Below are 24,833 nucleotides of genomic sequence, written 5' to 3' on the forward strand. Positions count from 1 at the left end.
ACACTAAAAAGCTCGGAAGTCCAATGTTGGCAGTTTTCACACTGATTTATTCCTGATAGTGTGAAAGTAGACAGTGGAGTATTGCATTAACATTTGTGCCATTTTAGTTATTAGATTATCAGCATTAGAGTTTAAAAAGTCAAAGTTCAAACAAGGATTTTGAGTTCAGCCTGCAGTTTGGAGTGCATTAATGTATCTCCCACTGGATCATCCATTATTTAAAAGCAAGTGACATTAATGTTATAAGGTACACTGCCCTAAAAAGCCCAAAAAAGAAAACAAATTGGCAGCTGTTTTTTGCCATTTAAAGAATGATTATGTAACAGAAATGTGAAACTATTGAGAAAACAACATGTGAAATTGGCAACTGGAGCTGAAAACTGAGCCGAACTGTAGTAACTGTGGGTTGCTAAGATCTGACCTCAAACTAAGAGACCAGACAGCTAAAACTAGAATGAGCTACGTGATATCTATTGAGATGGCTAGCTCCAGTAATTAAAAACATTTTGATGATCCTTGTGATTCTGGTTGTATCCAATATTTAAAGGCCATTAAAATGTTAAAGTGAAATATACCTTAATGTGACTATAATCTCACAAGCTCCAGATTTGTATTTTCCCCCATTTCCTCAGAGGTTAGAAGAGCTGTAGCAGACTGCAGTTCTCCCTTTTAGACTGTAATCAAATTACAGTAATCGTGTTTTTTTGTTGTTGACTATTACAAACAATGTCTTGGTCTTTTGAAGATACATGTCCTCCATCTATTTCACTTCTCTTTTGAAGAAAGCATCAAATGGCCTTGTGGTTTGCATTGTTGTTCAAGTTTTACACTTTCTACTATAAACTTTTTTATGATCTCACTTTTACTGTGTGTGTGTGTGTGTGTGTGTGTGTGTGTGTTTGTGTGTGTGTGTGTGTGTGTGTGTGTGTGTGTGTGTGTGTGTGTGTGAGAGAGAGAGAGAGAGAGAGAGAGAGAGAGAGAGAGAGAGAGAGAGATAGAGAGATTTAGAGGTTCCGCTAGAAGCAGAAACGGTAAAACTGAAGTGTGTATATAAATCAGCCTCACTCAAGAAAATGAGTTGTTTGCTGCTGCAGTTCTCTAAGATGCTCTGTCTCTCTCTCTTTCACACACACACACACACACACACACACACACACACACACACACACACACACACACACACACACTCCAGGCACCTGAAAATAATGCCTGAAACAAACACACACACACACGGCTTCCAGTGGTTGTCAATCAAAAGTAGAACTGGAGCCAGAAGAAAATGGAAAGAGATGGAGACAGAGACATAAAGAGAGTCAGTGTCCATTAAGTAATGCGATGAGGTCTCAGCTAATCAAATCAAACTGTCACTCAATCATTCACTTCTATAAGAACTTTAGAGCCACATGCAAACACACACAAACATACACACACTCTGCTGCAATATACAACTTATCCATTAAACTGATTTACAGCCCAATTGATTGTGTTTGGGGCTTTTCAATCAACAATACCTTTTGTTGACCTTTTTCACTCTGCCACTCTCTTTTTTTCCCGCTGCCTTTCTCAGTCTCTATTTCTGGCAGTGCAAGTTCTTTGCTCACTGAACTTGGTATGTGTGTGTCTATGTTTTGTGTCAGTCTTTTGACAGACTGTGGCACTGATGCTACTGTCTGACAGAGGAACAGTCTGGGGAGCAGGTGTCAAAAAGTAACAAGGTAGAAATAAACAGAGAAGGCGAGAAAGAGAGAGAGAGTGTGTATACTCAAGTAATATATTGCATTTAGGGTTGTATCTGAGGGAAGAACAGCATGAATTCAATAGACTAACAAGTTTACAGTCTACGTGTTCTCTCTGGAGGATGTGATTCTGTTTGTTATATGGGATGCTTAAGCAGTTTTTTTGGACTAATAAATGTAAGTAGATTTCATGGAGTGCTGCTTTTTCTGTACAATTTCATGTCATTTTGTGTTTGCATGAGCATTTGTTTGGTTTTGCGTAGTGATGTATATTAAGCAACTTTGCAATTAAATTGTACCCTATCCAGCAGAGGATACTTCACCTACTGGGGAGAACACCCAAAAACTAATTACAGATCTCTCAGAACAAGTTTAACAGGGTTGTGTTAGATTTAAACCTAAGAGCACAATCGTGTTGGAAAATAGCATTACCTACAGCTCTGGTGGTTACCCTTGAGCAACAGAGCTTTACAACCACAATGTTATGCAGTACACGGTACTTATAACACCAGATCCCTTATGGATCTCAAAGACCAACACATGGTTGGAGGAACTAAAACCCACCAGACAAGATTCCCACCAGTGGGGTCACTGGTGAATCAGAATAAATTACCTTTGCAAAAGTAAGAGTCTAGAGCCATGCTAGTGGCTCTGTGAGGCTGTAGTTAGGAACAGCAGTGCTTTGAGCTAAATTCTAATGTCAGCATGCTGACACTAACACCGGCAATGCTAAAAACCCTGGTGTTAAGCAGGCATAATGTTTACCTTGTTCACCACTTAAGCTCAATTTGCTCATTAGATCTAAATACAAAGTACAACTCAACTCGATGGGAATGCATTTCATTTAAGGTAACTGGTAATAAAGGTATTAGGCAAATTAAATTGATCATCATTCAACATCATTAGGACTCATCCCCTGGGAGCCAGGGGTGTCTGTACCAAATGTGTATCTTGCCTGGCAGAAAGACTTGGGATCCTGGTGTGACAAAACACGAAGGCATTGTTCATTAAACAGATGGCGCTCCCATAGAGGTTAGTGTAGATGCTGCTAGCATCACTTACATCAGGACTGGAGAATATTTCTTCATTGAAAGAAGAGCAAACAACAGCACAGAAGGCTGTTGATAAAAAAGATGTTTTTGCTCTTCTGCTGACTGATTGGTTGAAGTTTGTCTGACGGTGATACACAGATGGTTCGTCCAATCATCTGTCGAGTATCTTTTGAAAGTGCCTGCCCTTTTCCAAACAGTTTCCAATGATGGTTACCATTTTTGTGGCAATCCATCCGATAGTTGTTAAAATAAAAATAAATTTAACAAAATAGAAAAGCTTGGCATCTAAAGTCAGAGTTTCATAAACCTTTTCATGTCCTCAATAAGTCACACGCACTAGGCCCTGGACAACCATTGATAGTACCCAGCACCAGTATTGTTGCTCTTAAGTCTCTGTTGTTGGAGCTTCACACAAGAACCCAAATCCATCACAGAGGAACAGTATTGTTTAACAACATAACTGAGTAAGGAAGGGCACCTAATCCTTTATATCGTTTACATATACAGTATTCTTGAAAAGTGACGATGGCATAGAGTTTAGCCTCCATAATAAGCTTTTGAATGGATGCATGAATTTATGACTAAAAGAAAACGAGAAAGGAAGAATTTGGTTTCTGTGATGATGGTCAGAAGAAGAGGAGGTGAAGAAGGGGCTAAAAAAAAAGGATGGGTGCACAGATGGGAGTGGTGCTATAGCCAGTACCAACTATGAATAATGGAATCACTACAGTCAGCATGTGTGTGTGTGTGTGTGTGTGTGTGTGTGTGTTGTCAGCAGGTGTAAATTTGCTGGATTAATGCATACATATGTTTATGAATGCCCCATGTGTTTACCGGGAGTGTGTTTTCATGCGTATCATGTTTGTGTACATTGAGTTGAATTGTTTGTGTGTTTGTGTGTATATGTGGGTCTCTGTATGACTAGTGAAACATGAGTGCATGCGGGGGCTGCTTCGTCTGTCTGTTCATACAAACCACAATGTGAGCAATGTGTATGATGTGCGACATGGAATTATGTGTGCACACATCCACTGTGTATGTGCGTGTGTTCCTTATCACTGTAGATTATTTGATGTGTCTGTGTGTGTATATGCAAGGTAGAATGAGATCTGTCACTGTCACTGTGTGTGTGTGTGTGTGTGTGTGTGTGTGTGTGTGTGTGTGTGTGTGTGTGTGTGTGTGTGTGTGTGTGTATACTCTTTCCCCCCTGAGTGAACTCAGTATTGAGTCATAACCCTTTACATCTCAAATGATCCCATGTATTACTCACACTCTTTCAATGTCTTTCTTCTTCTTCTACACTCCTTCACTCTCTGGCCTCCTATATACGTCCTTTTTGATTTTTCCAAACTCTCTTTTTCCTTTCCTCTCTCATCTCTCTTTATCTTCCTCTATCCTCTTACCTCTGTCTTTCCTCTTTCATCTCATTGTCAACTGAGTGTTCACTAAGCCCCGCCCCCTTTAGTTATTGTCGCTACACCTGTTTCCATCCTGCCACGGCACATATGACGTTTACAGTGGCAGATTTAGCACTCGAAATTCTTAATAATTTTTCTTTATAGGTAAAAACAAAGGCAGGCTTCTCATTTCTAGCCAATAACTGCTGAAATGACAGCTGTCACTGGCAGATTAGCTGGCTAACTTAGCTAACATTAGCTCAGAGAGTTACTTGAAAACACCATCTTCAGCTGACTTTTGAATTTTTTTTTAGCTGATTCCTTTTTGTGTAGAAGGCCGATCATGTAGTGCATATGAAATAAAGTTTGTTGCATCGCAATGTAGAGCTAGTCAGTCCTAGTATTCTAATAGAAATCAAACATTAGAATGTTTCAAACAGTAGGTGTCACCGTCTACATTACACAAGAAAAGGCTTTTAGGAGGAGCTTTAACCAATGTGTTGGATGAATGTAATGCTATCTTGGGTAAAGTTTAAGTTCGGTAAGCCTGAACTGCGACAGCATCCATGATCTGGTTCCACACGATGGAAAAACACCACACAATAGCCGAACACACCTTTTAAAAATGTAACCCTAACAAACTGTAGTTAATGAAATGCTCCCTGGCTTTGGAAGTAACGCTCAGTTACTATTGTGGGTTGGAAGTCAGTAAGTCATACATGCTAATGATTGCAGCTTATGTTAGAGCAGATAACCAAACTGTGATATCCATCCCTTACACTTTTGCTCATGTGGTTTTTTTGCAAAAGACACCACCATCCAAACCTTTATTAGAAACCCACGTACACCGCTTCAATGTGTGGAGAAATCCAGATCTTGACAGGCCAGCTGTAGTTGCCGTTGCTATGATTGGACAATAGCTGCTCGGGGAACTGGTTTTGCAAACTGTCATTTCTGTTCAGTTCATTTGAAATAGAACTCAGTATTACATTGTATTGTTAGTAACGATAGTACAGACAGATGACTGGAAATAATGAGGAAAAGAAATCATGAATTCATCATCATGAATTCTCTCCTCCCTCATCCTTCGCTCTTGTCCTCCATGCTGTATGGTAGTTGGAGGTATTGGTATTCCTCTCGTTTCACATTTGACTAAACAATATTTTTATATCCTTTCCAACATTGTCGAGAGCTGGCCGCTCAACCTGATGTGATGCTGGAAATAGCAAATCCAGCCAGTTTTATCCACTGTTGCTGTGACAGCTCACCAATGAACACAATGCGCTTCCACTTCTCCACACCTCCATCACTCTTTCACATTCCTCTCCTCCCTCCTGTTTTTTCTCTGGTGAACCGAAGACTATTTGTGGTGTCAGAGTCAACATGGCTGACAGTGAAGCATATGATGACACAACCAGGTGGAAATGAACACTCTCTCTTCCTCTCTGCCTGTCAGACACAGATGAAGTGTTGAGATGAAGATTATATACTCTGGGTAAAACAGACCAGAAAGAGCCCACACTGATCCACTGATTCCATAGGACAAAAACACATACATTGGAGTCCTGAACATGTTCAAATTAAGTATGTTGTACAACTGGTATGAATTTTCTGATTTGGTGGTTTAATTTATTCATGCAGACATTATAAGCCAATATCAAAGTTGTGTAGCAGCACTAATTACACAGCAGTGAGTCCGTTCAGTTCTATAATGCAGCCCTGCCTCCTTTTTTACATTATTATATCACTAATTGCTGCCTTGATTGTGTTCAGTGGCAACATTTTTTATACCCTTTTCACAGGTGCCTACCTGAGCACTGTGTAACGGTTGCCTCGAACTGCTGTAGCTCGCATGCCTGGGGTGATCACACGTAAAGCGTTTCTGCTGCTGTCAGCCCTATCTTTCTATACAGAGTTTGCCTTTGATAAATACAGTACAATAAAAGCCTAGTTAACATACGAATGGATTCTGTCCACAGAAACGCGAGAGAGCGTTTAATCTCAAAAAGATACAGGAGGTGTTGAGTTTAAAAAATACATTTCTATTTTCTGACATATTCTACAGATAAATGCATTGAAACAGCAGTGAAAGGTTTATTCACTGTCTAGTTTTGCTGGAAACCACGCGCATGACTCGAGCTGAGACGCACGTCTCACGTGGGCAGTGTGGCTGCTCTAATCTGTTAACATGGGCGCCGACATAAAAAACGTTCCACCACGCACTGCAGAAGCAGGCAGTGGGCTTTAGAGGGGGGAAAGTGCTTTGTTTATCTACAGTGCAAGACTTTGATACTGAAGACCACGGTTCACATCCTGTGTGTGGATAGGTTTAGGCAACAAAAGCACTTAGATAAAGGAGAAATAATGCTTTTGGTTAAATGTTAGTGAAGTATCATAACATGTGGTGTCTGGTGTTTCAAGTCACTTTTTACTTTTTCATTATTCAACTAACACAACTATCTTTTCCGAACTTTAATCAAGTGCTCCTCTGAAAACCATTAATAATGCTTTGGTGGCTATAAGCACATTTTAGATTGCAAGAGCAAATACTGAAGGGAAACAAGTTAAATACATTGTAATAGAATACCAATGAGTACAGCAATGGAACACATTCCAATCAAAATTCAAATTCTGACTCTAAATACACTGACAGATCTGATAACAGTGCCATCTCACCTATTTTGTCAGTCTACTAAGACACTGCTCACCCACACACACTGCTATTTTTGAATATCCCCACAGCTTTTTCTTTTCAATTTACTTGTTAAGGTCTGGTTGCGGTGCTCGTCCCCTCAAAACTCTCTGTGCTGCATTTTTGACTTTCCCTTGGGAGCTCCTAATTGAAAATGTCTCAACTGTAGCTGAACTGCTCATTGCATTGCTGTCAGCTGGTGAAAAATGTTATTAGGGCCTGGGGGAAAGTACGCAGCCTCATATAGTCCCACTGAGCGACGTCAACTTGGACAACCATCATCCTTGCAGAGGCTCTTCATCCTCTTCTACAAACGTAATCCTGTTCGTGTTTTGTGATGTATCTTATTTGTTACTTAATGTTAGCTAATAGGATAGTTTTAGTTGTTAATGAGGATCACCTAGCAGTCCTTGCACGCAGCAGTGCTTTGTGTCTGAGCAACAGAAATGACCTCCTGTCTGATTACAGCCTGACAGGGTGAGACTTTCCCAGTTTTAGTAGACTTCTCTAAACACACTCGCCATGCACACTCTCTTATTATGAGGGAGAGCATAAAACTGAAAAGGTTAATTATCTGGAATACACTCACTGAGTCATCTTTCTCCTCGTTATTTAACAGGAAGATCATCGAGGTGAAGATTATTGATGATGAAGAGTACGAGAAGAACAAGGCCTTCACCATCGAGCTGGGAGAGCCTGTTCTGTTGGAGATAGGCCAGAAACACGGTGGGTGTCTTTGTGTGTGTGTCTGTGTGTTCAGAGAGGAGCCAGGAGAGAGAAGAAAACAAGGACAGAGTGACAGACAGAATCTTTATTTAACCACCACAATTGTCTCAGGCCTCCTGCACACCTATCTCTTTATAAACAGGTTGAGACCTGCATTGATTGTCTGAAACCTCCAATTTAAACTCAGATTAACTTGGGAAACATTTTACTTTGAACTGGGGTGGGTGGTTTGGAAAGGATTTAGAAAACACTGGGTTTGTGCTACGAGCTACTTCCTTGTCACATCATGTCGGTTTGCACAGATAACAGCAATAATAACCACATCGCGATCAGACACTCTTCATTACCATGTACATAAATAGGTTTACCATATACAGAATATACATTTTCAGGAAGCTTCTATATTTGTGTCTGAAATCTCTGTGCTATTGCACTGTGGTCACATTTGCAAAGAATTCTGTAAACTAAGCAGCAAGAAAAGAGCAGACTGAATACAATGTGCAGTTTGTTCCTGCCTAATGAACTATTTTGATCAGGTTCCTTTCTCAGTGGCAGCTCTGCACCGTCATTTTCTACATTCTGAATCCACAGTTACCACAGAGCTCAGTGAATCTAAGACATCTAAGTCCTTCAACTTTTTAAGAATGTAGTAAGCTTTAGTTGAAAAAGAATCGTTACAGCAGGTGGACAGCTAATCTTTGGCAGGTAATTCAAGGCTAAAGCCAACCATAGCTGAAAGTCAATAAGTAGTTCCTGCAGCCTGTTCTGCTTTGACTTTTCTGTTCAAATGAATTTCACAAGGTTGAAAGTTTATGAGATGAAAGAAAGGACAAAAAGAGTAACTCTCCTGTCATTTCACTTCACTCCTTTCTTCACTTTCTTTCTCTCCCTCACTGATTTGCTCTCGACTGCAGCTCTGTGTGTTTGTTTGTGGATAACATCTAACCTCGCACACTGATTCTCTACCTGGGGTTTGGGACCCCTACAAGGGGAACACATTAACAAGACATAAACTACAAAAACATATATCTGCTACACCAACTGATCTCTAATATTTGCTTTTTTCTATTAAATTATTGACTTTGAACTGGTCAAAACGGAAAAATACAGTCGTTGATCCCCCATCAGGTTCCTACTTTAGAACAATAGCAGTTGTGTTTGAAGGGGTGCCCGTTATAAACACCACAGGCTAGGCTAACACGCTGCTCGTGCTACACCACCTGTGGAGACACATTGACAGACACCTGGTGGCGTAAGAGTCTACACTCTAGCTGTCACTTATGAAGAGCCAACAGCCTGGGGGATTTTCATTACTGGGGAAATTGGTTTTTATAACACTGTCACATAGCAAGTGGACTGAAATTTACACACATACTCAGCCACACACACACACACACACACACACACACACACACTGTATAACATACTGTACATTGCTTTGCAATTACAGCAGGTCTACACTGATAACAGCTGACTCAATTAATAATTATCACTGTATGAAGAGTGAGTGAGGATTCATATGGATCCATGCAGGGAGGCATGTGGAACATATGGTAATGAAGAGATAGAAAGGTTGTTTCATGGGTGAAAATATGAATTCCTTGTGGGCATTCATATTTGTAATGACATGCAATGCTTAATAGCTTTGATTTCCCATATGGCACATCAGTGTTTGAATATTAGCATTTACATTATAGACTTTCACAACTGCTTGCACACATTCTTAAAGTGATAACAATGAATTCTATGTATGCTGCTCTGGCCAAAATCAGACAAATGAAAACCTTATACACCGATCAGCTATAATATTGTGACTGAAGTTAATTAAACACTTATTATCTGGTTTCATGGCTCCTGTCAGTGGGTGGGTATATTAGGCAGCAAGTGAACATTTTGTCCTCAAAGATGATGTGTTAAAGCGGGAAAAATGGGCAGTGTGAGGATCTGAGCAACTTTGACAAGGGCCAAATAGTGAGACTAGGCTAGACGACTGGGTCAGAGCATTTACAAAACTGCAGCTTTTGTGGGGTGTTCCCGGTCTGCAGTAGTCAGTACCTATCAAAAGTGGCCCAAGGAAGGAAAAGCGTTGAACTGGAGACAGGGTCACATGCTGGTGCACGTTGGGAGCGAAGGCTAGCCCATCCTACAGACGAGCTACTGTAGCTCAAACAGCTGAAAAGGTTAATGCTGGTTCTGATAGAAAGGTGTCAGATGCCACAGATCAGTCAGGGTGCCCAGTTGGTCATAATGTTATAGCTGACCGGTGTATAATACATGATTTGAGTTCAAATGCCATGCAAAAACTGAATTTAAAAAAATCATCAGCCACATGAAAACTGAAAACACATGGTTACATGATGCCATATTCACCACAGGAAATTACTTACCAAGGAGGAAGTCTACATTTCTGAATAAAAGTTTGTGTAGACATGACCCCAGTATCCTCAATGGTAGTACAAAAAAGTGTCTGTAATTGATTTCCTTTAAGTTGGTACCATAACCTCTGCACAGTTACACCAACCATACTAGCCCACTGACCCATTCATCTCTGTGGTCTCCTAGGTGACTCCAATGAGAACAAGCCATTGGTGGGAGCAGAGGACGAAGAAGTGGCCAAGATGGGATGTCCCAGTCTGGGCGAGCACACACAAGTAGAGGTGATCATAGAGGAGTCCTATGAGTTTAAGGTAAGTGTGTGCGTTTGTGCACATCTCCATGGACATGAATGTGTGTGTGGATGTATGTAAGTGTTCCCTCTCATTTTGTACTTCAGAAGCTCTTCAGAAAGAATCAGCAGCTAATCATTTCAATTTTAAGTCTTGTTGAAATAAGTACCAGTTTGGCAGCCATCAAGATTAGTAAAGTGACTCAAACTGCAAATTCCATCTAAAATGATTCAAAGTGAGAGTCAGCTGCCCCGGTTCAGAGCATAAATTATTAATTTTGTTAGCATGTAATGGATTCTCTAATGAGATGCTTGTCATTTTGATAGCAGACAACAAATAATTTATTCAAAGTGAGCTGTCATCTTGTTTCAGTACAAAACAGGCATTAAAAGAAAGGAGGTTGCTGGTAGACCATTCATCCAGCAAATTAGAAAATACATTGACTCAGTCATCTAGTAAATATTGGATATTCGAAGGAATGCGTTTTCAAACTTGATCAGTTTTCAGTTTAGCCACGGATAATTACAGATTCTTCTTGTGAGCAGCACACAAAACACCAACAAACTAGAGGTGTCCGTTTGATGTTCAGCTTGGTCGTGCTTTGCTTTTATTCTGCTAATTCCCACATGATTTTGCCTCTAATCTGTGATTTTGTTTTTGTAACCAATCATACTGTTTTTGTGTTGCATATTTCATTTGCTCATTTGTCCATCTGTGTTGTGTTTGTGTGTTTGTGTGTTTGTGTGTGTGTGTGTGTGTGTGTGTGTGTGCAGAGAGCAGTAAATGAGCTTATTTGGCGGGCTGACAAGGTTATCTATCTTTCTCATTCTGAAATTGTGCCTGTGCATGCAATGGTAGCTCTTCTATTACTTCTATCTACTTCTGTACAATACTGAAATGTTACAATGGTGTCTGGGTCCAGTATCACATTCTATTAATCTCCAAATTCTTAGACGTCACCCTGTATTGACATCCATTTGTGATTTATCTTATTGTGACTGCTAATATACAGTCAGTTCTGTGTTTTCTATGTCGTCTTTGATTTAGATAGTAAATCATGAATGATTTTATCATCACAAAACCCTGTAAGCTGAGTTATGATAATCACTGCTGGTGCGCTGCTCTATTGCGGCTGCGAGCTGTTTTGCATCAACATCTTTTATTATTCCCCTTCCTCTGTGCTTCAAACCAAAACCTCAACCAGTCTGCCTGCAGGTTTTTCCTAGATTTCACAGGGAGCATCACTGCCAATTTCACAGCATCGTATTAATTAGCACATCCTATACCTCGAATCCTCAGTGTTATGAAATACTGACTTTTGAAATGTATCTTGCAATGTGGAAGCTAATTGAAAGGTTATGAAAAAAAGCATTTTCCCCTATCTGTGTGGCTGCGAGTGAATTAACAACTTGAGGGTTGTGTCTTTCCTGTTGCACTTGCATGTTTGCTTGTGTGTGTGTGTGTGTGTGTGCGTGTGTGTGTGTGTGTGTGTGTGTGTGTGTGTGTGTGTGTGTGTGTGTGTGTGTGTGTGTGTGTGCGCGTGTGTGTGTGTGCAGAGTACAGTAGATAAGTTGATCAAGAAGACAAACCTGGCCTTGGTGGTGGGAAGCAGCAGCTGGAGGGAGCAGTTTGTCAATGCGGTTACCGTCAGCGCAGGTAATACACACACACACACAGGACACAAGACATCATTTTGATTTATGTTGATTTATGAACAGTGGTTTTGGTTGACAACTTTCTTGACTCTACTTCGAAAAGATGATGGATGACGAAAGAGTACATTTCTTAAAAGTATGCATCATCATTTTATTTGGAACCTTTTCATGCATTTCTTTTAATCTATTTATTCAGTTACGGCTGTTACTGAAATACCAATATTTCCTCTGTTAACACTATTCTTTAGTCGTGCTTTCTATTTTGGGAAATGTGCTTATTTGCTTTCTTGCAGAGAGTTAGATGAAAAGATCAATACAGGAAGAAATTTACTGTATGTTAAATTGAACTAGAATTGAACATTAAAATGTCAGAGAGTGATTGGCATTCTACAGGCAGAAGGCAGCAGACTTACCACTAGCTCTAAAAGATGGAGGGAATTCAGATAGAAGAATTTAATCCCCTTTTTTATTACACAGCACATAAAAATAAACAGCAGGAATACCGGAGAGAGTGTGGGCTGCCAATCACTCCCATGTTTTGCGGTCATGCATAAAAATACAAACATTCTGGGACAGGGTTATTGACATTCTTGAGGAGTTTTTATACTAGAAGATTACCAGTTACCATTACCATTGTGTGCCTGGAGTTGATATCCGGTGACATAATTAAACGGAAGGACATCTAATGTATCTCTTCAACATTCTGATACTTGCATGTGAAAAGGCCATCACAAGCAGATGGTTGAAGTCCAGGACAGTAGCTAGACTTTGTTGAGGAAATATACTTGTTTACCGTAGCTTAGCATAATAATTGTAAAGTTTTAAAGATACTCCTGCTAACACCTCTGAGACGGCATCTCAAGTAGGTGCCCAGCCAAGAAATAGCTAGAGCACGTACCACAGTAACACCACGATTAGTGTTGACAGGTGGAAGTTTTTACCTTTGTACGGAGCCAGGGTAGCTGTGAAGCTCTAGTCTAGTCGTTATGCTAAGCTAAGCTATGAATTGTTCTTCTCTTTCTCACTCTGCCTTTGGTTTGTTTAGTGCATAGTATAGTTTTGTCCACTCACCTTTCTCCTTTCAATTGTCTCTCTTCTCTTCCTCTATCTGTCTCTTTCTACAACTTCTGAATCCACTACACCCAAAGGAGACGACGACGAAGAGGAGAGCGGCGAGGAGCGGCTGCCATCTTGCTTCGACTACATCATGCACTTCCTCACTGTCTTCTGGAAGGTTCTGTTCGCCTTCGTCCCCCCCACGGAGTACTGGAACGGCTGGGCCTGCTTCATTGTCTCCATATCGCTTATTGGCGTCCTGACAGCAGTCACCGGTGATCTGGCGTCACACTTCGGCTGCACGATAGGACTGAAGGACTCGGTGACGGCTGTGGTGTTTGTGGCGCTGGGAACCTCGGTGCCAGGTGAGTGGGAGTGGTTGGATGTATGTGTGGAGTGATGAAGGCAAACTGTTTTACATTTCTGTCAGGTTATACACTTCCTTACTGATGATAACATTCAAGCCTCTTTTTCAACCAGAAGAAAGAGTACAAAACATAAAGGGAGATGCATTTTTCCCCCTGATTTTGAATAGGACATAGAAACAAACAAATTCCATCTCATTTCAATAGCAGCTGCTCTCAGTAACCAGGCTGGAAATCAAAATTGAATTGTAAACCGCCGGCTCCATCACGGCCTTCAGCCTGAGCTTGTCTCCGCCTGGAGGGGACGCATTGTCCCGGGGCTTTAATTCAATTCCATTTCTCATTCCTCTCGTCAGCCGTTTTATTGTTGCCCCTCCGTATGATTTATAGAAATAGCTCCTTTGCTACTCTTCCAGGCGGTAACTTTGACGGCTTGCAGCGAGGTCTCTGGAAAGTAGTGTTAGAATCAATTCCCTCAGCAGCCGTATTATGGTGTGTGCTGGATTTGGAAGCTGTGAACACAGATTTGATAACCATTATCAGTGTGTGTTCCCTGTCACAAGACATGTTGATGTTTATTTTTCCCTTTTTCCTGTTCAGTATCTCTTTTATTCTTTATCTTTTTCACTCACGTTCCCAATTTTCTCTCCCTCCTCTCTCAGCCTCTTCATACGTTCCTCCCTCACACTCTCATATCCCACCTGACTTACGCCTGCTCTTGTGCCCCATCCTGGTCAATTTATTATTCTGACTTGGTGTTACCTTACCCCTCTCTCTCTTTCTCTCTCTCCCCTCCTCTTATTGGCTTTTATGTTTTCACTATTGTATCATCCATCATTCTGACCTGTGTGTGCTGTGGTACGCAGGTGTGTGTTTGAAAATGGGTTTGCGCTGGCGAGGTGATGCAAGTTTGCGTGTGGCAAGTCCCACAGGTCATTATAACTTCCACTGGGAATGTGTGCTCCCCTGTGTGTGTATTGTGTGTGTGTGTGTGTGTGTGTGTGTGTGTGTGTGTGTGTGTGTGTGTGTGTATGATTGTTATCTCATTAAAGCTTGTTAGAAACATTTATCTCATCTATCTTTTCCCACTTTCTGACTTGCACCCTTCCCTCCTCCAGATTCATAAGCATTCCTGCTTTATTACATCGGAGACACGCTCGAGGATTATCCAGCCAATTTACACCAGATTTGCCGATTCAGGCAATTAGAGTGCAAATGCTGATTGGAGGCTTGGTTTGTACACTGTGAACTACTAAATGTTTCTGGCTGAGGTTTATGGAGCTCATTTGTAACCATGTGAGGCATTTAAATAGTAAGTGGTGTTTGATATTGCGTTGGTGGTGAACAGGTCCTGCAGAGATCACAGACTCTCATTGGTCTTGATCTCACACACTGGTGCCACGCCGCCTTGAGTCTTGACTTTTTCATTGCCATCACGTTCAAGATATTGCACATGAATGTTAAAGGGTCAGTCCAGCCTGATAAAACATTTCTGCCGCAGTACACTGAAGGCACATAGACAGTTTTATTTGGAACTGCTTTCTACTGAAGAAACAGTGACAGGGTGTTTATGAATTATCCACAGTAACAGGAACAGTGTTTAGCCTGATGATGCAAGTGAATTGCCATTTTGTTTCTCATTAAGTCTAGACATTCTGTTCATTTTACTCGTTATTTTTCCCTAAAAAGTTATTAAATGACATATTCATCACATGTAAAGCCCTTTCCAATCTACTGAACGCTGTGGTAGTGGTTGCTAGGAGCAACTAATGTGTGTGTTGTGTTGTGTGTGTGTTTCTGGCGTTGTTGTTTCAGTAACAGCTAGTGTAAGGGATTCAAGTGAGAAATTCATAATCTCCAGTTGCTAATTCCACAATTGCTCTTTTAATTTCAAATTTGGGGGGGTGGCTTGTTTGCTGTCTTACCAGGAGGTAGATGGGAAATCAGTTTCATCTCTGTGTGAGGGACATATAAGCTTGCTGCAGGGGCTGGAGTTGTGGTAAGCTTCTGTAAAAAAGAGGAGTAATACACCATCTAGTAACTCCAAAATTGTCATAGCCGGCTTGCTACTATAATACACTACTATATAATACATTTAATATTTTGGAAGGAAGGTAATTTAGGACTGGGAAAGAAATATTGATGAACTTGGTGAATGCACAGTGTGCGATGCAATGGGTTCCTAAATTTGGGTATGATCTTCTTCTGTGTTGCCAGCATCAGTTAGAACAGGGTGGGCATCATTTCTTCTTGTGTGGCACCAACAGGATTACCATTCACCCCCCTAAGAAACTTTGAGGGGTATTTTCTTCCATGCTGGGATATGAATTTTCACAAATCTCACTGCCATTCAAATGAGAATTGAGACTCATCTCACCAGCCCGTCTAAAAATAGAAATAAGCCGAGACAGGCGTACAATAACTGGCAGCTGTTTCCCTGGCGTTCCCTGCCAACCCGGTTGTACAGTCTCTGCGCTTTTCACCCAATTTCTCCTCCAGTGTTCAGCACCACAGAGCTCCACTCATGTACACCTACAGCATTTTACAGCATTTACTACATCTGTTCTGTCTTAGGCTTAGTATACAACTGCGGATTACAGAACGGAGCTCTTCCTGAAAACAATCCAAGTCAAATGTATCTATTTAATTTCCAGAATGTAGATGAAAAATAAGAGTGTATATCACGGCAAGCAGCTAAGCCTCTTAAGACAGTTAAGACAAACTTAAATGTAACATAAATTATTTCAAATGTTTGTCTCTAAGTCCAAATGAACGTAAATACGTAGCGATTTTTGCTAACTGAATGGGTATTTACAGGGTTAGCCAACTAACTGCGCTAATAACAAGCATGAATAGTTTAATGTTTATGTGTGTGTGATTCTACTGTCTGAAGTGAAGCTACAACAGCTAATTAAAGGGCCTCTTTTTGTGATTATTTTCAACTCAGAGCCAAGCCTTGGAAATGTTTCAAGTAAAATTTAAGTTTATTTTGAAATAAATGCTGCTTGCCCCTATAAATTGTTTTGTGAATCTCTACAATGGATGCAAATTTAGCACAACCTGCAGTCAGACCCATTGTGAGAATAAGAAAAACAGAATGTCTCTTTAAGATTGGCGAGAAATGCACGAGCACAAACAATTCATTCAATTAAGTTCTGTCTCTTCAGTGTCTCTCAGTATTCTCTTTGCTCTCCTTGCAATTTTTTATCTGTAGGCTGTATTGTTTATCTTTGCCCTCGTTTCTCTGTCTCTAACAGTCATCCATTAAAAGTATATATATATATATATATATTTCATATATATAAGTATAATTATTTGTGGTGCCATGATCTTTCTACACTTCTTTGCATCTCTTTTGCGATTCTCTTTGCGTACAGTCCATGTTTCCCTCAGTACTAGAGAATATGTCACTGGTTTCATGCTCTATTTTACCTTGAGGTTTTTTCTTGAGAAAGACATTTACTAGGGCTGCCCCCGACTAAGGATTGTTCTAGTCGAATAGTCATGCTGTGTCTTCAAGCAATGTACAGTGTAACATCACACAAGTCTTGTGTTATTTAAAACTCAGGATAAAAAACTCCCAACTTCACTAAAACAAATACTCACAAACTTATTGATACGATGGATGATGTATAACGCTAACTCGCTACAAACTCGCTACAAACTCGCTCCTTCCTCCGTTTTATGCCTCTCCTGTCCCTGCCTGAACCTGCTGTGTCTTCATCCCCAGAATAGTCCTAGTCTGAGCTTTCTGGCCTCTGTTGATATGCCCTGCTCCCCTGGCAGTATTCCCCGCTGAAATCCCTCGCTCTTACATTAGTAGTGCTTACTGTCCAGTCCAATTACAGTCAGCTAAAAGGACTGCCAACTAGCTAGTGGCAGCTGCTACTACAGTCAGCAGTAAGAGACTCCCTGTGTTACAAGAGCAAAGGTCCATGTTGCAACAAATCCCTAATGCGTAGTGGGTCGACTATGACTCTTCTCATTTCAACGGTTAAGTCGACTATTAGTGGGCAACAACATTTACAAAAGTTATTTTCATGAGGCTCATTCCATATTATTGCTTCACATTATTTGATTATTTTGACCACAGGTTGGTGGTTTATTTCTATGTTTCCTGCAAAGTTAAAAAATGCCCCATTGGCTTAAAAACATAAAATTAATAATTACAGTAAGAATAAGAATCTTTTAAAATACAGTATCAAAGATGCCGAAGCCTTAAAATTACAGTAAAACTTTTGTCTTCCTCATCCAGACACATTCGCCAGCAAGGTCGCCGCCATCCAGGACCAGTACGCTGACGCCTCCATTGGCAACGTCACTGGCTCCAACGCCGTCAACGTCTTCCTTGGCATCGGCGTGGCTTGGACCATCGCCGCCGTCGCCTGGCGCTCCAAGGGCAAGGCGTTCAAGGTGGATCCAGGAAACCTGGCCTTCTCTGTCACCCTCTTCACCATCCTGGCCGTGGTGTGTGTGATCACACTGCTCTACCGGCGGCGGGCGACGGTGGCCGGCGGCGAGCTGGGCGGCCCGCGGACTTGCAAGCTGATAACGTCACTGATGTTCGTCTCGCTGTGGCTGGTTTACATCCTGCTGGCTTCACTGGAGGCCTACTGCCATTTACCAGTGTTTTAAATGGAGAGGAGAGGGGAGGGAGAGAGACCTACTGCCAATATGAAGAGAGAGAGAGATGGAGGGATGGAGGAGACTTCAAAGAGGGATGCGACAGGGAGAGATGGTTAGTAGAGGTGGATCGACAAGGGCCAAGTCTGACATTTTCATGGAGTCAACAGATCTTTACATTTTCTTTATTTAAAGTCCAAAACAACTTTTAGTGTCTCTGATAGACTTTTTTTCTCTTTACATTTCTTTCTTTCCTGAAAAAGACCAAAACATAAAACTCTCCAATGTGTCCAAAAAATATGTTTTTTAGCATTAGCAGCTCTTTTAGGGTAGGAGACCCACCATCGATCCAGTGATGAAGAAACCTCTAGGATACATAGAGCCTCTAAATTAAGAAATATTTAACTCAACACATTAATGAAAGGTTTTAAAGAGCCTCATCACCAGTGGATGACACTGTTTAATAGTTAATAAAAAGCTGATACCGTTCCAGCATACTGCCAAACCAGCAGGAGAGAGGAGCTGTTAGCCGGAAGGTGAAGAAGAGGTTGAAAGGTAAAAGTGGAAAAGTTGAGAGGAAGCTGGAGGCAACCAAACCAGAAGAAGTCTGTGTCAAGTTGATGGAGAGACTAGAGAGAAAACAACACAGGAGAAAGTAAAAAAGGTAGATGGGTAAAAATATTCGACACCCCCTCCTCACTCTCTCTATCGCTCCCTCCATCTTTACTGTATCTCGTCGTCACGTGAACAGTGGATCCTCCCATTACACCCACTGAACTCTATCTAATACTATCAGTGACTTACTTTTAACCCCTCTTCCCTGAACTGCACACACACACACACACACACACACACACACACACTTTGGGGCCCTCAGGTGAATCTGCAGTGGAGGACCACGCACTAACTTGTGGGCGAACAGGCAAGATAAAGACTGATAACCTCTTTTTGTCTTGATCTTTTTTTTCCTTCATTTCTGAATACACTGTGCAAAATAGTCCTTCCTACAACACACACACACACACACACACACACACACACACCAGATACTGTACACTCCCTTTCCTACGAACACCATACAGACTGTACACACTCCTCTGTCCCTCCCTCTTGCCTTACTCCCATCTCCCCTGTAGAAATTGTCTCAAAGTTGTGATAAAAACGCTGTAGTCACCAACCAACCCTCTTTTTAATTGAGCCAATCCCAAGTCCCTCTCCTTTTAAGCCAATCAACAGCCTTGTTTATCCCACATAGGAAACGTACCCTCCTCCTTTTTTTTTTCTAATCTTTTCAATGGCGTCACGTGTTGATGTTGTTACCGTGCAATTGTAAAAAACAAAAAACAAAAAAAAACTAAAGACAAATATAGTCTGGCGAGATGGAGAGAAAGAAAGTTAAAGTAGTATTTTTGGAGGATGGGGTGTTACTAAGGATGTTGATGAGCAGACTTAAGATTAGAAATGTAAGTCTGAAGGACCAACAAGTAAGCAGTCCACCTAGAGATATTTGTCTTTCTTGTAATGAAGAAGCATTGTGCAACACACATTGTTTACAGTCTAAAGTTGCATTAAATGGCAAGGAATATGTGAACGCCAAGAGACATCAACGAACAAGACAAAGGTGGGACCAATCGGAATGAAGGATCTCACTGGTGACTTGACAACGACTGTGAAGAAGAGGACGATGACAGTGTTGTTGATGACAAATCACAACTATGACCATACCCAGTGTTTCTAATTGTACATGATAATATAAGAAACTGTTATTGATGTGTGTGAGAAAAACACTGATATTTAATTTATGTGAACTCCCCCCTCTTTGTAAGGAAAACCCTGGAGGAGGAAAGGGAAGATCGATGTGCCCCTTTTTCCTCTGAAACACAGTTTAAGAAGACATTTTAAGGAAATCCATCACAAGGGAAAAAAGGCTATACGGCTGACGGTGATCGCAAAACCAGACACGACTGGCAGACGGAGAGAGGAGTTGAGTGCTCTGAGGGAAATGTACGGCAGCTCTGAAATATCATGTTGTAACGTTGTGACGTTTCTTTGTACGCAAAACAAAAATCATAAGCCTCTGTTATCCAAAGATTTAATGGAAGAATACTGTCACAGATCACCATTCATTTTCAGAGTGCAATTTTACCTTGCAGCATTGTATAAGTCCCACAAGCTAAAAAAAAAAAAACTGGCAAGTTTAAATTTATAAAGTTCACACTACAGATGAATATGCTTAACCATTGGTATTATTTATGAGGTTGAGCCTTTATCAAAAGCTGTGCTATTTATTTTGTGTTTGTGAAAAGTTTGTCGATTCAGGCATGGTTGTGAAAGTAAAAGTAAGATATCAGAGTAGCTTAAAACATGAAATTAACCATTCTGTTATTATTTGTCTGTCTGAGAAAGTGTCAAATCCAGATTTACATTATGTAATGTTATGTTAAATATTCCTGCCCAGTGGCTTGGGCTGAAGCAGGACAGAAGGGACGGCATATGGCTTGTCAGTGTAAATGATTGTTAAATGTATTCCCCTTGTTAACAACAGCATAGAAGGACAAACTCTGCAGCCATTTCGCCCGCAACTGCCCACAAAGCTGTTTGTACACTTCTGAGAGAAAATCCTGAGAGAAAACAATAATTTAGCTTTTTGTTATATCCCTTTTCACTAAAATGGGACTGAAAACAACAATTTACCTGCCCACGACCCGTCTTCTTAAATATGGACAAATTAGCCGCTGCTTTCATCTCAGTGTAAATGCAGGCTCAGTCGTGACCAGGCTGAACACACACCAGCTTGTCTGACGCGGCCTTGCTAAGGTCAGTTCTCGTGCAAATAGAAGATAAGTGACGATTTAGAGCATAGGGGCATTGATCTGTTACACCTTCCCTCAAATGTGACATTTTAAATGCCACACCAGTTGCTTTCACTTTCTGACAGCTGTAAAGGAAAGGAGAAAGTGGATTATTCCCAACCCTAATGGTAGAAAATAGGTGAACAATAGTTTTCCAGCTTAGAGTTACTGCATCAGCTGAGTCCAGGCTCAGCCAAGATTCACTGATAGAAGGAGTTTGGCCTCCTGCCATGATGCTCCTGATCTATTTCAAAAGAATATTTCTTGGCTTCAAATATTTAACTTTGCTGTCTATAAATTAGACCCAGATTTCTAACTCACAGAAGAGCTGCTCTGGAGCTCAGAGGGAAGACTCTTCAGCATGTTGGGTGCTTACAGGGCCATAGCCAAGATTTTAGAGGTACTGAGGTCATGAGTCCCCAATGCAACCCTACCTTCCAAATGTATTTTTTATATAATTAATACATTTTTATTCTTTTTGATGGCCTGAAGGTAAAATTTAAATATATTAAGCCTAACATGACTATAAGTCTACAACCAAAACAAAATAGTTTTGAAATTATTTTGTCATTGAATGTCTGCATTAAATTTAATGGAAATTCATTCAATATTTGTCGAGACATTTCACTCAAAATCCCAGATGTCAACCTCATGGTGGCGCTAGATTGAAAAGTTGAACAATCACCAAAGTCAATAGGATTTATCCTCCTGGTAACATGAATGCTTCTACTAAGTTGCATGGCAGTCTATCCAATAGCTGTAGAGCTGTTTCATTCTGGATGTGGTGGACTGACCACTCGGTATTGTCGTCCCTAGAGCTATGCTAGCAACATGACTACAAACACTGGAATCAGAATGTTATCTTCCCCCACAAATCTCTAAAATACAAAAGACATGACCTCAGTGTCTTCAGTCGCAGCTACAGCCCTGGATTCTTGTTGACATGACGTTTGACTCTGTATCACCCAGCTGACTAACCATCCAGATCCTCATTGTCTCAGCTTCCTCAGTCGTTTCTGTAGCACTCAGCACATCCTAAAACACAGTGAACCCACCATGAAGAGGGTCATCAGCCAGTTTTACAAGACTGGCATGGCTCCTGGTCTGCTGAGACGGCAGGACGCACGCCGGTTCAGACTGTATTTCTCAATGACTTAAGCTCCTGTAACAGTTGCCAGTTTAAGAATGAGTGGGCAGGATAATAGTGCTGCTGACGCCACAGGAACACAAGAATACTGGGCCTGATTTAGAAATTCTGGCTTTTTAAAGGTTGATAAGCCTAGCTGGAAAACGGCTGAGTGTGTGTCTGCGTGTGTGCATGCTTTCTAAGCGAGTGAAGAAATGCAACCATATTTTTAGTCTCTTGCCTGTTGCTTAGCGACCATCTATCTGTAAGCCGTTGTCTTCTTGACTGTCGCTGGTGTGTGTGAGACATTGTGTGTGTGTCATTCTCTTTTGATGTTGTCTCTCTCTGCTCGCCCTCCTTCGTTTAGTGACTGTGACAATATAGTTTCTCATTCATTTCTCTCTCTCTCTCTCTCTCTCTCTCTGCGGGTGAATTTCCACATGTATTATCATCATCATATGTTCATTTCATGTTCATCATGTGTTTCTTTTACTTTATGATCCTTGTGCCTCCCCTTGTTTGCATGTGTATCCATTGTGTGTAGATCTGCATGCGTATTTGTGCCTTTGTTTGAGTGTGTGTCGGTTGGTGTTGTAATCTCCTTATAAAAGGGCTCGCCCAGTGTGTCCCTGGCTGAGTCCCATACGCTAGATTAATGAATTAGAATGCCAACCTGACCCACAGTAAAAGACTGGAAATTGGATTCCCTCCCTTGTGTGTGTGTGTGGGAGAGAGGCAGGTAGATTGTACCTGGTACGACTCCCTTGCCAGCCGTGTGTGTGTGTGTATATGTGTGTGTGTACCTGTCAAAAAAGATTAGATATATAATAGATCTGGCTGTCGATCAAGACTGGGAATAGATGGTGCTTAAATAAGTGTGTGTGTGTCCAGTATGTGAGAAACTGTCATATTGAGGTCGCAGACTCCATTGGCTGATGGCTAGATGTGGACACAAGTGTTAATTTATACTAATGTACAGTACGCGCAGAAACACAGATCAATATGGGAATTAATCAAGCCACACACAGACACACACACACACACACACACACGCAGTGCTCGGTAGTGCTGGTGTTTTTTTATTTTTATTTTACAGTGTATTAATGGAAGCTGTGTGACAGAAACTACATATTTCCAAGTAATGTCACGCTTCAGTTTGGTTAAAAACTGACTACGATGGTGGCCTGAGATGAAATGTTTGAGGTATGAAGATTATATTGTGGTAAACCTGGAGGTTGTCATATTTACATAATCCTTTTAACAATGTCTGTTTCTTACTGCGTGTCCTCTGGTTTTGATTTTCCAACATCACAAGAGTGAAATGTCATGAATGCAAAGCAAAACAGATTACAGTGTTTGTCAGATTTCAGAGCCACCCTTAGCCACACTCTTATTGGCGCCACCATCTGTTCTCAGCTCTAGTAGGCTAATTCATGAAAAAAGGGAATTCATCAAATTCCAAACATACTGATGAATAATACTCACCATGTTTATATTTTTAATTGTTGAATGTCACCTTACAATTTGCTAAAACCCCAAATATCCCAAAACAACTACCAAGGACGTGACCTCAGTGTGCGCAGTGTTAGCTACAGCCCCGATGACTCTTCCTCACAGTGATCAGTGCTGCTGAATGCTTTCAGACATGTTGACATATAATGTAAAGGATTTGTTCTCTGAGCACGTTTGTAAAGATCCACTATTTACATTATTTGTACTAACAGACTGGAAAACATCCTCTGTGTGTGTGTGTGTGTGTGTGTGTGTGTGTGTGTGTGTGTGTGTGTGGGAGTGAGAGAGAGAGACATTTAAACCCACATACGTTAATCAGCCACTATCTATTTATAACTCTTTCTTTATTTTGAACCTTTTTTCCTCTCCACTATTAGCCACTCTATTGCTCTCTATCTTATAAATATTTATATATTTTATCACTTAATATTAATTTTATTCATATATCATGCAGCCCTATTTTTGAGGTCACAAAGTGCTTTTGATATAAATATCTGGTGTTTTTCATTTTTCCATGTATTTTATTATTGTTATTATTATTTTGTTGCATTTGTTTCCACTGTTTTGTGTTGTTTTGGTGGTTTGTTTTGTTTAAAAAAGACCCTCAGAGTAGAGCAGCAAATTAGCATAGTAAGAAATAAAAGTGAGTGTGCTCTTATCCTTCTTATCGAGAGTGTGTGTGTGTGTGTGTGTGTGTGTGTGCGTGTGTGTGCATGCGAGTGGGGACGCGTGCATTTCTTCATATCATTCCATCCACGAGTGTGTCGATGCATGAATTAAACTCATTCTGAATACAGTGTTGATGTTGGAAATGTCGTAGTAAAGAGTAAGGTATTTTTAAATGATGAAAATGACATGACATGAAAAATGATATAGGTGTTTACAAAGACCAAACCTTTTTTTTCTCTTGTTTTTTTTCTCAAAGATGAAATAAAACTTGACTGGCAAATGCTCAGAAGAGTGTCTGTATCTTTTCTACAAATGGAGGGGAAATCTTAGCTCAGTTAAGGTTGAGGATATTTTTCAAAATGAAGATGCTAATTTCAATAAATCCTCTGCAATCAGCAAATGGACTGCAGTATGTAATCATTTTTGGATTTAACAAATTAGCCTGTTGGTGAATTAGCAACCGTCCTGTTTTATGTTCGTATTTGCAAGCCTCTCACATGTGACACAGATTCAACATATGGCCAGCTGACCCATGTCTGGACAGGCAGATGTCGGATTTCTGTGACCTTAAAGGATTGGTTCACATCTCAAGTCTGTCTTAAAAAAAACCACACACACGCCCATCTGTACATTGCAACAGTTTGTGATTGTTATTGTTGTCCATACTGGACTAGAAGAGATCCCTTCCAATGTAACCAATGGGGGT

At 40.7% G+C, this 24,833-nt stretch overlaps 1 protein-coding gene across 5 annotated transcripts in view; it reads left to right on the plus strand.

Moving 5' to 3' along the window:
- Positions 1-24,416, plus strand: part of slc8a4b (solute carrier family 8 member 4b) — a 102,821-nt gene extending 78,405 nt beyond the window's left edge. For 4 of the 5 annotated variants that reach the window (XM_051428932.1, XM_051428933.1, XM_051428929.1 and 1 more), the window contains exons 12-17: positions 7,497-7,603; positions 10,166-10,290; positions 11,043-11,078; positions 11,826-11,925; positions 13,073-13,345; positions 17,601-24,416. In XM_051428932.1, coding sequence (XP_051284892.1) covers positions 7,497-7,603; positions 10,166-10,290; positions 11,043-11,078; positions 11,826-11,925; positions 13,073-13,345; positions 17,601-17,980 — 1,021 coding nt within the window. In that variant the 3' untranslated portion in view covers positions 17,981-24,416. The remainder of the gene's footprint in view (positions 1-7,496; positions 7,604-10,165; positions 10,291-11,042; positions 11,079-11,825; positions 11,926-13,072; positions 13,346-17,600) is intronic. The other variant, XM_051428931.1, reaches the window with a different exon arrangement.
- The last annotated feature ends 417 nt before the right edge of the window (positions 24,417-24,833 follow it).

The sequence above is a fragment of the Dicentrarchus labrax genome, unplaced genomic scaffold, assembly GCF_905237075.1.
Source record: "Dicentrarchus labrax unplaced genomic scaffold, dlabrax2021, whole genome shotgun sequence".
NCBI lineage: Eukaryota > Metazoa > Chordata > Actinopteri > Moronidae > Dicentrarchus > Dicentrarchus labrax.